This window comes from Loxodonta africana, chromosome 18, assembly GCF_030014295.1.
Source record: "Loxodonta africana isolate mLoxAfr1 chromosome 18, mLoxAfr1.hap2, whole genome shotgun sequence".
NCBI classification, from domain to species: domain Eukaryota; kingdom Metazoa; phylum Chordata; class Mammalia; order Proboscidea; family Elephantidae; genus Loxodonta; species Loxodonta africana.
The window spans coordinates 73,315,188-73,331,162 of NC_087359.1; the positions used below are offsets into that span (position 1 = coordinate 73,315,188).

The following is a 15,975-nucleotide window of genomic DNA, read 5'->3' on the forward strand; positions in this document are numbered from 1 at the left end:
AGATTTTGATTGGGGTTGGCTTACATTAACTCTATAGATTAATTTGGGAAGAATTGGCAGATTCACAGTAATTAGTCATCTGATTCATGAACATAGGATCTTTCTCTCTACACACACACACATACATGCACACACACGATTTATTTAGATCTTTAATTTCTCTCAGCAGTTTTTCAGTTTTCCATGTAGAGGCTAATTTTTGCTGCTATTGTAAGGGATACTGATTTTTTAAATTTCATTTTCCAGTTGTTTGGTGCTAGCATAAAAAAATACAATTTAATATATTGACCTTGTAATTTGAAACATTCTCAATTTTCTTCTCGGATCAAATAGTTTATTTTATAGACTTATTTACTGACCTAAATATACAATCATGTATCTGCAAATAAAGACATTTTTACTTCTTTTCTCACAATCTTTGTGCCTTTTTATATCCTTTTCTTGCCTTGTTGCATTAGCTGGGACTGCCAGTGCAGAAAGGTGAGAGTGAACTCCCTTTCTTTAGTCCCAATTTTCAGCAGGAAGTGCCCACTCTTTCGTCATTAAGCGTGATGTTTTAGCTGACTTTCATTTGTAGGTGCCTTCTAGATGGGGCAAGTTTCCTTTTGTTGCTCGTTTGCCGAGAGTTTTAATCATGAATGGATGTTGAATATCGTCAAATGCTTTTACTGCATCTATTGAGATGATCGTATGATTTTCTCTTTTATTCTCTTAATGCGATATATTACATTGATTTTTGAATATTAAACCAGTCTTGCATTCCTGTGGTAAATCCCACTTGGTCATGATTTTTTATTATTAGTGTTTTCATATAGTGTTAGGTTCGACTTGCTAATATTTCGTAAAGGATTTCTTGCCTCCATGAGGAATATTTGAGTATGTTTTTCTTTTCTTTGTAATATTCTTGTCAGAGTTTGGTATTTGCTGCTCTCATAAAGTGAGTTCGGGAGGCTTGCTTCCTCTAGTTTCTGAGGGAGTTTGTGTAAGACTGATACTATTTCTTCTCAAAATGTTTGCTATAGTTCATCAGAGATGCCATCTAGGCCTGGGTTTTCTTTTTTGGGAGATGTTAAATTATGAATTCAATTCAAAATGAACCATTCAAATTTTCTGAATTTTTGTGTCATTTTTAATATTTTGTATAAATCTGGAATAACCACTGGGAGATGGTCCCCCACCCTAAACAGGGGCAATGAATAATATCCATTACCACAGGGGCCTTCCAATTTTATTATCCCCCTTATACCTCTTATTATGCTTTCATTACTCCTTTCCCCTTCTTGAGCTCTGTACATGCCATTTGGCACCTAGACATGGCTGACCTGTTAGTGTATTAAACCTGGGAGAGAGGGGCTCCCGTGTTCCTCTTCCATGGCGTGAGATGGGGCACACTTGGATGCGATCATAAGATCACACTCTGGGACGAGAGCCGAACTTCGAGGAAACTTGGCTGACGCTTGTGTTTGCCATTACGCTAATCCCTGTCCTGTTTATTCTGTGAGTGATAAACGCCTGTTGACCACACCGTTAGAACAGCGTCTGTTCTGTGCTTTTGCTCCAAACAGTCTTCACTTAAAACTTGCGAACGCAGCACATTGCAGCATTCATCCTGACACCATCCAGTGCAATGTTAGCTCTAGGCTTTTTGCACATGCTCTTTATCAAGTTGAGGAAGTTTCCATCCATTTCTATTTTGCTGAGAGGTTTTTTCTTTAATAATGAATGAGTATTGAATTTTGTTAACTGCTTTTTTGTATCGGTTAATATGGTCATGTGAATTTTGTAATTTAGGCTGTTGATTTTTGACTATTGAACCAATAAATCCCATTTGGTTATGGTATATAATTCTTCTTAAATATTGCTGAATTCTATTTGCTAATATTTTATTAAGGACTTTCGCATCTATATTCAATCTATATTCATCAAAATTTTTGACCTGTCTTTTTTTTTTTTTGTTCTGTCTTTGTCTGACAGTTTTGATATCACGTACCTTATTCCCCAATTCTCTCCTGTTAACTAGCAGGCCTACAGTTCAGCCTGTATCTTGAATCTCCTTCTAACCGCGTTTCACCACAACCTCCAGCTTACTTAAGAGTGGCCTCAGACTTGAACTTCTCCATGTTTTGTTGCAAATAAAGCCAGTTTCTTTGGGAAGAGATTAGGAGTTCTTTGTTTTACTGCCTGTATCTCCACCCAGACAAAATCTCTGAGCAAAGGCTCTGGAGATGGGTGGGAACAATGACAAGCTTCTCTTTGGGTGACATCCTCACTCAAGGAACAGAGTGTTAAGTGTGTGCGTGTGGGAGGGCAGCAGCTTGAGTTCTCTTGGCTTGCCTTGCCTTGCCTGGTGTAGAACCTCCACCTTGAGGGTCAGGTCAAGGGTTATCTTAGTTTCCTAAAGATGCTGTAACAAAATATCACAAACCTGGTGGCTTATAAGAACAGAAATATATTGTCTCACACTTCTGGAGGCTAGATCTGCGAAGCAGGGGATGGCCATGTTGAACCCTTCTGAGGACTCAGAGAGAAACTGTTCCATGCCTCTCTCCTAGGTCCTGGTGGCTCCCAGCAATCCTTGGCATTTCTTGGTTTGTAGATGCATCTCCACATGGACATCTCTCCTCAGTCTATTTCTGTGTATCTTCTTGTTTATAAGGATACTAGTCATATAGGATTAGGATCCTACTCCAACATGACTTCACCTTAACCTAACTGATAATATCTTTAAAGACCCTATTGCCAAGCAAGGTCACATTCACAGCTACAGGGGTAGGACTTCAACCTGTCTTTTGGGGGCACACAGTTCAATCCATAACAAGGGTGATCAGGGCCTCAGTATTCTCAGTACGCTGCACCCCAAAAAAAAAGACAACATCTATTCCACAGGTGGGGGCTGGGTGGAAGAAGAGAGCCAGGACTTAGCCTCGGCAACAGGTAGCAGGGGGCATGATGAGAAATGCTGATGTCCTGCTCCTCCCACGAAGAAAGCTCTCCAACTAGGAGTGGGAGTGAGAGGGAGCCCTGCTGCAGCAGCCTGGGGTCTTCACCTCACAAACTTGGAGGGGAGAAGGAGGGAGCAGTCTTGTTTCAAATACCACAAATTCTTGTATTTCTTACCAAATTTTCATACTTTTTTTCTTTTTTTTTATTATATTTTAGATGAGGTATTAAAGAACAAACTAGCTTCTCATTAAACAGTTAGTAAACATGTTATTTTGTGACATTGGTTACCAATCCCAGGACATGTCAACACTCTTCCTTCTCGACCTTGGATTTCCTGTTACCAGCTTTCCTGTCCCCTCCTGCCTTCTAGTCCTTGCCCCTGGGCTGGTGTGCCCCTTTAGTCTCGTTTTGTTTTATGGGCCTGTCTAATCTTTGGCTGAGAGGTGAACCTCAGGAGTGACTTCATTACTGAGGTAAAAGGGTGTCTGGGGGTCATACTATCGAGGGTTCTCCAGTCTCTTTCAGACCAGTAAGTCTGGTCTTTTTTTGTGAGTTAGAACTTTATTTTACATTTTTCTCCAGCTCTGTTTGGGACCCTCTATTGTGATCCATGTCAGAGCAGTCAGTGGTTGTAGCCAGGCACTATCTAACTGTACAGGACTCAGTCTGGTGGAGACCGTGGTAGATATGGTCCGTTAGTCCTTTGGACTAATCTTTCCCTTGAGTCTTTAGTTTTCTTCATTCTTTCTTGCTCCTGAAGGGATGAGACCAGTGGAGTATCCTAGATGGCTGCTCATAGGCTTTTAAGACCCCAGACGCTACTCACTAAAGTAGAAATGTAGAATATTTTCTTTATAAACTATGTTATGCCAATTGATCTATATTTTCCCTCATATATTTTCTTGATAAATGTTTCTTCATTGGCTGTTTGTCCTTAGAACCATTTCCAGAGGATTTAAATGGTTGTTTTTAAAATAATTTTTACCATTTTCTCTGGGGAGTGCTTCAGAGACCTCCTCATGCTGTCATTCAGGAAGTTAATCCTGTTTTTAATGTTTTTTTACTATATGTCTTTGTACATCATTTTTAGTCATTACTCCAGGCATTTGTACACACATACACACATCTTATCATTGTCTACCGATGTTGTTATTTTACCAGTTATAATGAAATACAGAAACCTTACTCCCCCTTAAGTCCCTTTACCCTTTTCCATTTATCATGTAATTGTCTTAAATATTTCTTCTACGTACATTTAGAACCACATCAGACAATGTTATAATTTTTGCTTCAATCATCAAATATAACTTAGAAAACTCATGTGGATAAAGAAAGTCTACTGTATCTAGTCCTATTTTTGCATACCACATTTTTTCCTACTTTTTGATGTCCCAAGTTTCTTCCTTTTATTGTTTCCTTTCTGTTTAGAGAGCTTCCTTTAGCCTTTCTTTTAAGTTAGGTCAGCTGGTGACAAATTCTCTTAATTTTTCTTTATCTGAGAATGTCTTGATTTCATTCTTGAAAGAGTATTTTTGACCGTTCTGTTTTTTCAGCACCTGAAAAATATTGTCCAACTGCCTTCTGTGGTTTCTGGTGAGAAATGCACTAGCATTTGAGTGGTTTTTCTTCTAGAGGTAAGATGTCATGTTTTCTGGATGCTTTCAAGATTTTTTTCTTTGTCTTTAATTTTCAGAAGTTTAACTATGTGTTGGTGTGAATTTCTTTGAGTTTATCCTGCTTGGATAAACTCCTTGAATTTGTACATTTATGACTTGTGAAATTTGTGGAGTTTTCCATCATTATTTTTCAAGTACTTTTTCATTCCTTCCCTTTTCCTCCTCTCCTTACAAGATATTAGATCTTTTGTTATAGAGGCACAGAACTCTGTAACAGTCTATTTTCTCTCACTTTTTCAGGGGGGGTGATTTCCATTGCTTTATTTTCCAGTTCACTGTTTCTTTCCTCAGTCCCCTCCATTTTGTTCCTTTTTAATTTTGGTTATTGTATTTTTCAGCTCTAAAATTTCCATTTCAGTCTTCTTTATATCTTTTTTTTTTTTTTTTACGATACTTTCTGTTTCTTTGCTGAGATGTTCTGTTCTTTCATTTGTTTCAAGTATGTTTATAGTGGCTCTTGGAAGCATTTTTATCATAACTGCTCTAAAATCTTTGTTAGAAAAATCTAACATCTGAATCATCTTGGTTTGGGCTTTTTTTTTATTCATTTGCCTTTTTTCATTTAGCATGAAATTGTCTTGATATGAGGAGTGATTCTTAGTTGAGCCCTGGACATTTTTGTATTATGTTCTGAGAACCTGGATCTTATTTAAACCTTTTAGCTGCCCGTCTCTGACAGTGTTCTGGCAGGGGAAGGGGGAGTCACCACTTCATTACTGGCAAGTGAAGGTAGAAGTCCAGGTTCCCTGTTTGGCTTCTGTTGACACCCAAGGGGGAGCTCCTCACTACTTCTGGGCAAGATGGGAGTTCTGGCTCCCCACGTGGTCTCCACTGACACCACGGTGGGGCTGGCCTCCGTGGGCCGTGGTGAAAGTCCTGACTCTCCAGTAGGGCTCCTCTGACACCACGGTGGGGCTGGCCTCCGTGGGCCGTGGTGAAAGTCCTGACTCTCCAGTAGGGCTCCTCTGACACCACCCAAGTTAGAAGGATAAGAGATACCTTGTTATTGCTAGGTGAGGCGGAAGTCAAGGATCCCCATGTCATTCCCACTGACACCACAGAACCCATTACTAGCCAGTAGGGATGAAAGTCCTGTCTTCCCACCTGGTCTTTCCTGACACGACTCCAGCAGGGGTGTTCAGGTACCTCATTACAGCCTCAAGAGGGTGGAAGTATGGCTTCCCCTGTGGCCTTTCCTGAGGGACAGTATCACAGTTTTCTCTATGGTGTTTGGTTGGAGGAGAGCAGTTATTGTGTACAAGTTTTCTGTCTTGCTAAGTTGACCCTTTCTCTTAGATATTAAACAAATAAATTAATAGGTGATGATGAGTATCATGGACAGTTATAAAACAAATCAAAGGGATAAGAATTGTAATTTGTGAGGGCAGGAGAAGGGCTTTCCTTTTGATATGGGGTGGCTAGGGAAAGCCTTTCTGGTAAAGTGTAATTTGACCAGAATCCTGCAGATGTAAAGGGTCAAGGCATATAGATATCTGAGTGAAGAACAGAGACCCTTCCTCTGCTCTGGTGAAAGGACAGATTACTGACCTTGTTTTAAGGGAAGAATGTCATCATAACTTTTCATGGAACCTTTGTCAGGACATTGAGAAGAGAAGAAATGGGCCTCAGGACGGATTGTTAGGAGATGTTATTGTTGCCTTGATGTCTGGCTAGATACCAAGATCACTAGAGCATGATCAACTCTGCCTAGTTCCCTGTGTGTTATAAATAAGAGAAAAAGGCCCTCGCCCTGTGCCACACTTCAGTCTTCTTCCAGTTGCTTTTTGTCTTCCCGCATTGCAGTGAGTCTTAGTGCTGTGATCAGGGAGGAATCAGACTGAACTACCTGCCTTGCTCCTGATTCATGGTTGTTTGTTCTGGGGGATAGCCTCCTGCTTTATTGCACGCATTCTGTTTGGTGCTCTTATTGGGCATTAATAGGTTAGAAATAATTCCCAAATCTCAATGATCCCTCATATTAACTAAAGAAAAGGTGAAGAGTATTGTAAGCAGTCCTAGACTATAATAGGTAAGGACTTTGTTATAACAAAACCAAAATAATAGATAAGAAAATAAGTCAATAAATCACGTGGTCTGTAAGAAGATAAGGAAGAAATACTAACTGGGATAGTTTTGATCTAAATCCTTGCTACTTTGATCAGGGAACCAAGAATAACTGACCCGCGTATAGTGGAATCCACTCTCAACTCTTTACATAACCAATTATTTAAAGAGTTAAGAGGTAGGATAATAAAGCCATTACCTGGTGCTTTTGAGGTCAGTAGGTTAACCCTACAGAGTTTAATTAAAATTTGATAATAAATGCCTACTCTGGGCAGGAATATGTCATTAGTCTTCTTTATGGCATAGGTGAAATATTTCTCATAATTACTTTCTACCCTTTAAAAATTCTGTTCTTATGAGGCAAGCTTCTCATTGCTAATTAGAATTCTCACACTGGTAACAGAGATTTCCCGAAGCAGCTTCCTCCTTAGAAACAGATTCCTACCACTGTCAAAGAACAAACCGGTATTTTACCGTTTTTTAAAGTGTCCACACAATGAAGCCAAATTATAAGCTTTAAAAAGGTATCAAAGAAAAAATCCAACTGGCAATGGCTATGTTAAAATCTCAGCCATATCCCCTTTCTGGTTCTTTCTTAAAATGTTAGGTACTGAGAAAAATAAGGCTCTTTGGTACACAGAATTATATGTAGAAATTGTAAGGTCAATAGGAATATTTGTCTAAAAAGTTCTGTCCTTCTCCTTGGAGAGGGAGAAGGTTCAGAAGAAAAGAATTTCCCCCCACAGGAAATAAAATTTGTAATGACAAAGTGACTGGGAGGTGTGAAAGCTGGGAAACTGTTTGAGCTTTCCAGTGCTTTCCCAACCATTTCTTTATACCAGCGTTTGACCTTTGCTTTCATTCATTTCCATCATCGTCATCTCTAATTTGGACCATTTCAGTGGCCTTCTAAACTGGTCTTTCCATCCTATTCCATCCTCCATACACTGCCAGAATTGTGTCAACTCTTCTTGTAGCCAGCCTGATGCATATCCTAATTCCTGGACTGCAATACATTTTAGTCAGGCCTTAACTTTCATCTCTGGCTTCATCTGCTGCCCTTTGCACATAAAGCCTACACTTAAACTACTCTGAAATCTCATGTCTGTTTTCTTGGAATGCCCATCTCCTCTTGTCTTTCACCTAATAACTGCCCGTCATCTTTTAGGGCCTAGCTCACAGCGTCCTTTGAGAAGCCCTCTGGATTCCTCAGGTTAGTGGCTTCCTCTAGTTATTACCACACTTTGTTTTCATACTTTTATCAGAGGACATATGTTGTACCATAATCTGTTTGAATTGCTGTCTCCTCCACTGGACTGAGCTTCTCAAAGGCAGAGATGATTGTCATATCCTTGGTGTCCATTTCTGTACCAGACACATACTTGGTACTCAATAAAATTGGTTGAATGGAACTAAGGGTGCCTTACTCAACTTTGCATTCCCTCAGAGAACCTTATTTCATTTGCTTTCTATTAACTTGGTTCACTGCCCACATTCATTTTTGTCATCTCTGATTGTACAGAGTTGGAACGTAACAGGTATTGGGTAAACGAACTAGTTTTAATAAAACCCCAACCAAGCCTGTTGCTGTCTAGTCGATTCTGACTTATAGCAACCCTACAGGACAGAGTAGAGCTGCCCCATATGGTTTCCAAGGCTGTAAATCTTTACAGAAGCAGATAGCCACATCTTCCTCCTGCAGTTCTAACAGAGCTTGTAATTAAGAGACAGTGTATTTTTAGATTGCAAAATTCTCTGCAGATTTTATTTCCTTGATATTACAGGACAGTGACCAAGAACTTCACATTTTGTGCATTTCTTTGGTCACCTTTCAGCATTAGAATGAATTACTCTTCACTTTTGACTTTTGTGTGAACCTCCCGGCTCTTCATCCTCAGTTTATTGACCTGGGACTCGGCAATGTCAGCCCGCTCCTCGGCCTCCTCTAGCTCGTGCTGGAGCTTGCGGAACTTGGCAAGGTTGACGTTGGATTGTTCCTCCTAAGAACAGAAAAGCATTTGTGAGGAAAAAGATTTTATATTTTCTAATTCTTACTGCTTTTGTTACTAAATTAGACGTAATATTTGCTTCCAGGATGAGAAAGCAAAAGGTTCTGTTATTTGGTGACATATTTTGGGGGACCAAGACATCCCACAAACTCACCTGTATGAATGAATGGGCTTACAACTCCTCTCCCAACACCCTCTCCCCTGACTGTCTTCCTGGTAAGCTTAAAACGCTACAAGGACAACAGGGAGATCAAAGTTTCAGGGATCTGAATCAATCTTGTTTCTCTAGAAGAGAATTTAAGGAGTAGGTGTAATGGTGGTATTGGGTGCAGAGAGGCTTAAGGAAGTTTTCAGAATTAACAGGATGAGAAAGATAACTTCAGTCAAATGAAAAAAAAAGGCAACCCTTCCTGAAATGTGTTTATTATTAAGTTAAAGAGGCTTAGACTTCAGAGCCCTCATTTGTTCAGGCCCATATGTTGGCTGGCAATTGCTGGTAGTTGCTGGGAGTCGTCAATATTCTAGATACGGAGGGAAGGGGATTGCAACCAAGAAGGATTTCTGTGTTAACACATCTGGAAAATTGCGTAAAGAGGTGTCAGCAGAAATGAACCCAAGTCTCTAAGGCTTCAGTAATTTGCGATAGTTTTTTCTCATTTTAAATATTAATTTTTATACCTAATTTTGTATTCATAATTTTGAGTTCTTTGCCTTAGAGAAAGCCCCTTAAAATTCTAAAACTTCACCCTGGATCTGCTCCTGAACCTTTCTTTCTATGAAGATACTCACAGCCTCTTCAGCTTGTCTCTTATAAACTTTAACTTTGGTTTGTAATTTGTCCACTAAGTCCTGCAACCTGAGAACATTCTTGCGGTCCTCCTCAGCCTGAAAGAGGCAGCAAATAGATAGTATTACTTGAAACAACTCATTATTTTTATTTTCTTAAAAGCACTAGGCCTGGAAAACATGAAAAGGCCAGTCACCTGATAAGCGAGCTCCTTTACTCTTCTCTCATGTTTGCGAAGACCCTTGACAGCCTCGACATTGCGCTTCTGTTCATTTTCAACCTCATTTTCAAGCTCTCTTACCTGGATGAGAACAAAGATGTTTCAAAATTTGGCTGTAACTAGCGGGATGAAAAAACTGACAATAGAATGAAGTGGTGAAGACCCACCCTGGCCTCCAGTTTCTGGATCTGCTTCTTGCCTCCCTTCAGGGCCAGCTGCTCAGCCTCATCCAGACGGTGCTGCAGGTCCTTCGCCATCTGTTCCAGGTTCTTTTTCATCCGCTCCAGGTGGGCGCTGGTGTCCTGCTCCTTCTTCAGCTCCTCAGCCATCATGGCTGCCTAATTAGGAATAAAACTAAGTGGTTAAGAGAGGCGAGATGGTACATCAACATTCAAGTTTGACCACCACTGTGTTGCCTTCCACTCACATCAGTGATGGCCTTCTTGGCCTTCTCTTCTGCATTGCGAGCTTCCTGGACAACGTCCTCCATCTCGCCCTGGATTTGGGAAATGTCTGTCTCTAGCTTCTTCTTGGTGTTGAGCAGGCCGGTGTTCTGTTTGAAGTTAATAAAAAAGAAGAAAAGGTCATTTAATTATATTATACGCATTCACGTTATCATTTTAACAAGTGTTCACAGGCAGAAATTGTTGATCATAATGCTGTTCAAAATAAAAACCATATCAGAAGTTAGTTCTAAGATTCTGTCTTCTCCTCTTTCTCCCCTTATCTCAGTTAATAAAAATTCTCCTAAATTTTTCCAGGTAAAACTGAATTTTCATACGAAACATATTTGACTAATATCAGTTGCTACTTCTAAGCATAAAGCATAGCCCAAATAACTTAAAGGGTGATACCATACAGCACCACATACCACATAGCTTGTGAAAAATGGATTTTTAGTTTTTAGTTGTTCATTCACACCGTTTAGCTCCATATTTTAAGTACATGAATAGCATTATTACAGTTAAAAGTATGAACCAAGAATCCTTTATATTTTTGGAAAGTTGTCAGTATTTAAAATATTTAATCAGTTCTGTGATAGTTATAACAAATGAATAAGAACAAGCCTGCATTTTAACTTGATTTTAAAGTTATGTATATAGTATGTGATTTTACCATTTCCATAATGGCTACTTCATATGTTGCCACGTCCAAAATTATACAATAATATGGTTATTTGAAAAAATAGCAGAACATACAGATTAGCAAAAAGAATAATATTGTGCTCTCACTACAAAGATTACCACTGAGAGTACTTTTGCTTATCTTTCTGGATGTTTCCTTATATCTTTAATGTAGAAGATCATGACATATATATATATTTTTTAAATTTTTATTAAGTGGAATTTTACAAATCAAGTCTCTCACACAAAAACTTACATACACCTTCCTGCATACTCCCAATTGCTCTCCCCTTAATGAGACAGCCCGCTCCTTCCCTCCACTCTCTCTCTTCGTGTCCATTTCGCCAGCTTCTAACCCCCTCTACCCTCTCATCTACCCTCCAGGCAGGAGATGCCAACATAGTCTCAAGTGTCCACCTGATCCAAGAAGCTCACTCCTCACCAGCATCCCTCTCCACCATTGTCCAGTCCAATCTCTGTGCAAAGAGTTGGCTTTGGGATTGGTTCCTGTCCTGACCCAACAGAAGGTCTGGGGGCCATGACCACTGGGGTCCTTCTAGTCTCAGACCATTAAGTCTAGTCTTTTTACAAGAATTTGGGGTCTGCATCCCACTGCTCTCCTGCTCCCTCAGGGGGTCTCTGTTGTGTTCCCTGTCAGGGCAGTAATCGGTTGTAGCCGGGCACCATCTAGTTCCTCTGGTCTCAGGCTGATGTAGTCTCTGGTTTATGTGGCTATATATATTATTTTTAATTTGCTTTTTTCACTTACTATATTGTGAACATCTTTTCATAACACTCAGTGCATATCTGTGATGGTTGCCTATTAGCCATCATGAGGATACACGACCACTTATTTAACAAATCCCCTATAAACAACAAATACTAATTAGCAGTAATGACTGCCTCCATGAATTTGAACTTAAGTTTCTTCTTGTATCCCATGAAGATAGCATTATGTGCGTAGGTAATACAGAAACATTATTTGGCAACCTATTCTCTCACCTCTGTTTTATTTGCCAACTATTTGCAGCTTAAAGTTGTGAAAGACAAGATGCCTGACAGTGTCGTTTATATGATTATTAATAAGTAGTATTCTGTGATTCTCTGTAAAAGTTTCTAGAACTCTAGATTATTTCTCATCAACATGATTATGCCAGCCCATAAATACACTTGTGAGTCAGCTACGCCCCAGTATATACTGATGTCACTCTATACATTTCTCAGAACTCTGTGAAGGGGCCAGTGCCAAGATAGCTCGTTACTTTATAAACAGTCTTATCCTCTCAAATTGTCTTCAACTGCAGGTAGTATAGTTACTAAACTATAACCCTGAGCCTCACCTGGGTGTGCAGGAGTTGCACGCGCTCATTGGCATCCAGAAGCTCTTGCTCTGCTACCTTCCTGCTCCTCTCGGTCTGTTCCAGAGATGCTCTTAGCTCTTCAGTCTCAGCCTGCATCAGGTTAGCTCTGCGCTCAGCCATTGCTAGTTGCTCTTTAAGGTCATCTTGGCCTCTAATGGCATCATCCAAATGTAGCTGAGTGTCCTACACAGAAAGAGAAAAGACTCTTACTCATGGTCCAGTTAAAGTGAACACAAATTTAGGGTCATGTTCATACTTAGGTCTTAATAACTTAGAGTATGATTAGATAGAAACAATCTGTAAGAACCTTTTAATGATACATTCTTTGAAGTCTAGGGCAGAACTCTACTCAAAAGAACACAATGTGATATTACTTTAGATCCTGAATCATAGGAAAATACCATGGCCAGTTATACAGAATTTTGGGTCAGGAATGTATTCTTAGAGATCAGTTAGTCTGACCCTGTTATATTATATATTAAACAAATGAACTCCAGATAGAGTGATTCAAGCAATGTCATGTAGTTAAACTCTCTGATCACTTCCTATCTCACCCCATCCCTCACTGCTTCGTTTTCTCTTCAGATGACAAAGTTTTACCCTGGAACTTCCAGAATTCAGTCCTTTTTCAGTTCTGTGCATGCATTCTACCTACTACTATATCTATTTTCATCTTAAAGTTGCAAAAGACAAGATGTCTGACAGTGTCGATTCGTAGCTGATTTGTAGCATATAGTCCTAAAATGTTAAAATTTGAGTTATGCAGTAGTACTCAGACTGTATGACATCAAGTGTGTTTGCCCAACGTACTTTAAGGATTCCTTGTGTGCTTCTCAGGTTCCTTATTGCCTCAGCAGCCTGGCGGTTGGCATGGTTCAGCTGGATTTCCATTTCATTGAGGTCTCCCTCCATCTTCTTCTTGATCCTTAGGGCATCATTCCTGCTCCTGATCTCAGCATCCAGTGTGCTCTGCATCGACTCCACAGCTCTGAGATGGTTCCTCTTCAGCTGATTGATTTCTTCATCTTTCTCAGCAATTTTTTGGTCAATCTCAGATTTCACCTGATTTAACTCCAGCTGGATACGAAGAATTTTACTTTCCTCATGCTCAAGAGATCCCTGAATAAATGCAAACATCTAGGTTACCTAAAGAGCATTTATGTATTTTGCACATCATGATGATTTCTTCAGGAAGGCATTAATAATAATAAAAACCAACCTTCCATACATCTTAATATAGCCTATTCGCTTTGTATTTCCAAGGAACAATTCAGTATTTCTCAATGACTTGCATGCATTTTTCCTTAAAGTTGGCAACGTAATAGAGCTCAGCTGCTATGCCTTTTTTCAGTTTATCTATGGTCCATAGGGGAGTGAGCGAAGCAGGTACCTCCGCTTCCTCTAGGGCCGCCTGGAGTTCACTCTTCTCTTGATCGATCTGTTTTTTTACTTTCTCCAATTCATGAATATGCTTTCCTCCCTCTGCAATTTGCTCAGTCAGGTCAGAAATCTCCTCTGCAGTTTTAATAAGCAAATACCAAAATTCAGGTGAGGCTTTTGAAAAATTTAAAAGACTCCTCTCTACATTTTTTTTTAGATAGAATGATTACAAAGACTCACGCTCTAAGTTCTTATTTTCCCTCTTCAGTGTTTCAAGCTGGTCCAGGGATTCCTCATAGGCATTCTTCACCTTGAACAGCTCAGTGCTGAGAGAGCGGGACTCCTTCTGGGAGGCTTCAAGTTCAGCCTGAGTTTCCTCATATTTTTGTTTCCAGTCTGACAGAATCTGCAAGTATGTTGATATTAAGCCTCTGTAACCAAGAATCATGCCAGTTCCCCCCTAGGGAGACAGTTATGTAGGTCACCTTGTCAAAGTTTCTTTGCTTCTTCTCAAGAGCCGCACAGGCGGCAGTCGATCTTTCCACATCGAGCATGAGGTCCTCCACTTCATTCTGGAGCCGCTGCTTCGTTTTTTCAAGGGAAGCGCATTTGGCGATCGCGGCTTCCACGTGCTCCTCAGCATCCTGCAGACGCTGGGCCAGCTTCTTCCTGAAGAGTTAGTTTGTGTGACCAAGAGCAGAATCAAGGTTACCACGGGGGACTTTATAAAGCTGCTGACTAGGAAGCTGTATTTTCCTCAAGATTTTTTTCTTTTATGTCCACCAGTTGTTACGGTTTTTTTAATATAGCTTCTCAATACCCATTTCATCTCTTCTAGAACAGTATTTTCTCCAGTGACTTCTTATGTTTATCACAGGAGTTATCAAACATATTCATGAGGTCATTGTATGTGTGTGTGTGAGACAGACAGAGAATGAATAAGTAGGTGAGCTGGGTGAGCAAGGTGAGGGTGAGGAATAAGTGGTAACTGTGAACAGGAGCCATATCATCAAAGGGTGTTAGCATTGAATGGTCCCTTTAAATATCTTCTGTGGTCCTCTCTATTTTAGAAATGAGATACCTGTGACCCAGAGCGACATGTCCAAAGCCATACAACTAATCAGTAACTTTCAGGGTTCGGTGACCCCAGACAATAAATGTTACCCCATTATTGTTCTTGCCAAATATTCTCCCAAGTCTTTTTCGCTGCTCTCTCTACCAGTCCACACTCTTACCTAGCACGTTCCTTCTACAACCACACTCTTACCTAGCACGTTCCTTCTACAACCACACTCTTACCTAGCATGTTCCTTCTACAGACTGCTTGCCAACCCTCCTCTGTTTACTTCTAATAACTACTGAGATAAATTTAGGAAGGCTTTTTTCACTGGGAACATATAGTTATTTTTCTTCCATGTGTACCTTTCATGAGTTTTGTCCCACAAACAATATGAATACTTATGCCTTGAGTAAGTCATTGATACTGGTTGTTAATTAAATGATGACAGGGTATGATAGTCCTATATGGAACTTTCAATACTCCAGTAAGCAAAAACTGGTTATTGTTAATTATAATATCCATAACAATGTATTTGATGGTCTCAGTGTCTCCATTTTTTCTTACTTTAAAAAAAAAAAAAAATTGCCATCAAGTCAATTCCGACTGATAGCAACCCTATAGGGCAGAGTAGAACTGCAACATAGGGTTTCCAAGGAATGTCTGGTGGATTCAAACTGCTGACCTTTTGGTCAGCAGCCAAATTCTTAACCACTTTGTCCTTTTTCTTATGTTAAGGGAAATTAATGCTACTTAATTCATAAGAGGTATGCTGATAATTACTTTTTATGCTGATAATTACTAGTTCGTTTTGGAGGAAAGAAATTTTAAGATGCTGTGTTAATAGACCAGAATGGGAGGAGGGCTCTCATCTTGTGCTACTCTCTACTTGGCATACACTGGGATGTAAGAAGAAAGAATATGTCGCAACCTGCCACCCTACAGTCAAATAGCCTGAAATCCTTCACCTACCCTCATGTCTAGAATATTCCTTTTCCTCTCTAATTTTCCTGGGCTGTTTTTTTAACTTTTCTTTCTTTCTTCCCCCTCACTAGAAGTCCGTACTTGGCGTCCTCCAGCTCCTCTGTGCGCTGGATGGCATCCGTCTCGTATTTGGTCCTCCACTGGGCAACCTCACTGTTGGCCTTGGACATTGCCCTCTGCAGTTCGGCTTTGCCTTCCTGCTCCTCTTCATATTGTTCCCGTAGCAGGTCACAGTCATGATGAGCGGACTGTAGGGCATGGGCCAGGGCATTCTTGGCCTAGACCAACCAAAACATGTGTGATGTAAGTTTATCTTGATTGATATTTGATTGACAATTGATATTGTCCATATGAAGTTCGATGGCGGGTC

The 15,975-nt window shown here is 40.0% G+C and overlaps 1 protein-coding gene across 2 annotated transcripts in view; it reads right to left on the minus strand.

Moving 5' to 3' along the window:
• Positions 1–8,055: 8,055 nt before the first annotated feature.
• MYH4 (myosin-4) overlaps positions 8,056–15,975 on the minus strand; it is a 29,123-nt gene continuing 21,203 nt past the window's right edge. For both annotated transcript variants that reach the window (XM_003416928.4, XM_010596613.3), the window contains exons 28-38: positions 15,687–15,883; positions 14,050–14,233; positions 13,805–13,970; positions 13,575–13,699; positions 12,995–13,303; positions 12,164–12,367; positions 10,127–10,252; positions 9,867–10,037; positions 9,676–9,780; positions 9,482–9,577; positions 8,056–8,683 (exon numbers count right to left, since the gene is read on the minus strand). In XM_003416928.4, coding sequence (XP_003416976.2) covers positions 8,531–8,683; positions 9,482–9,577; positions 9,676–9,780; positions 9,867–10,037; positions 10,127–10,252; positions 12,164–12,367; positions 12,995–13,303; positions 13,575–13,699; positions 13,805–13,970; positions 14,050–14,233; positions 15,687–15,883 — 1,836 coding nt within the window. In that variant the 3' untranslated portion in view covers positions 8,056–8,530. The remainder of the gene's footprint in view (positions 8,684–9,481; positions 9,578–9,675; positions 9,781–9,866; positions 10,038–10,126; positions 10,253–12,163; positions 12,368–12,994; positions 13,304–13,574; positions 13,700–13,804; positions 13,971–14,049; positions 14,234–15,686; positions 15,884–15,975) is intronic.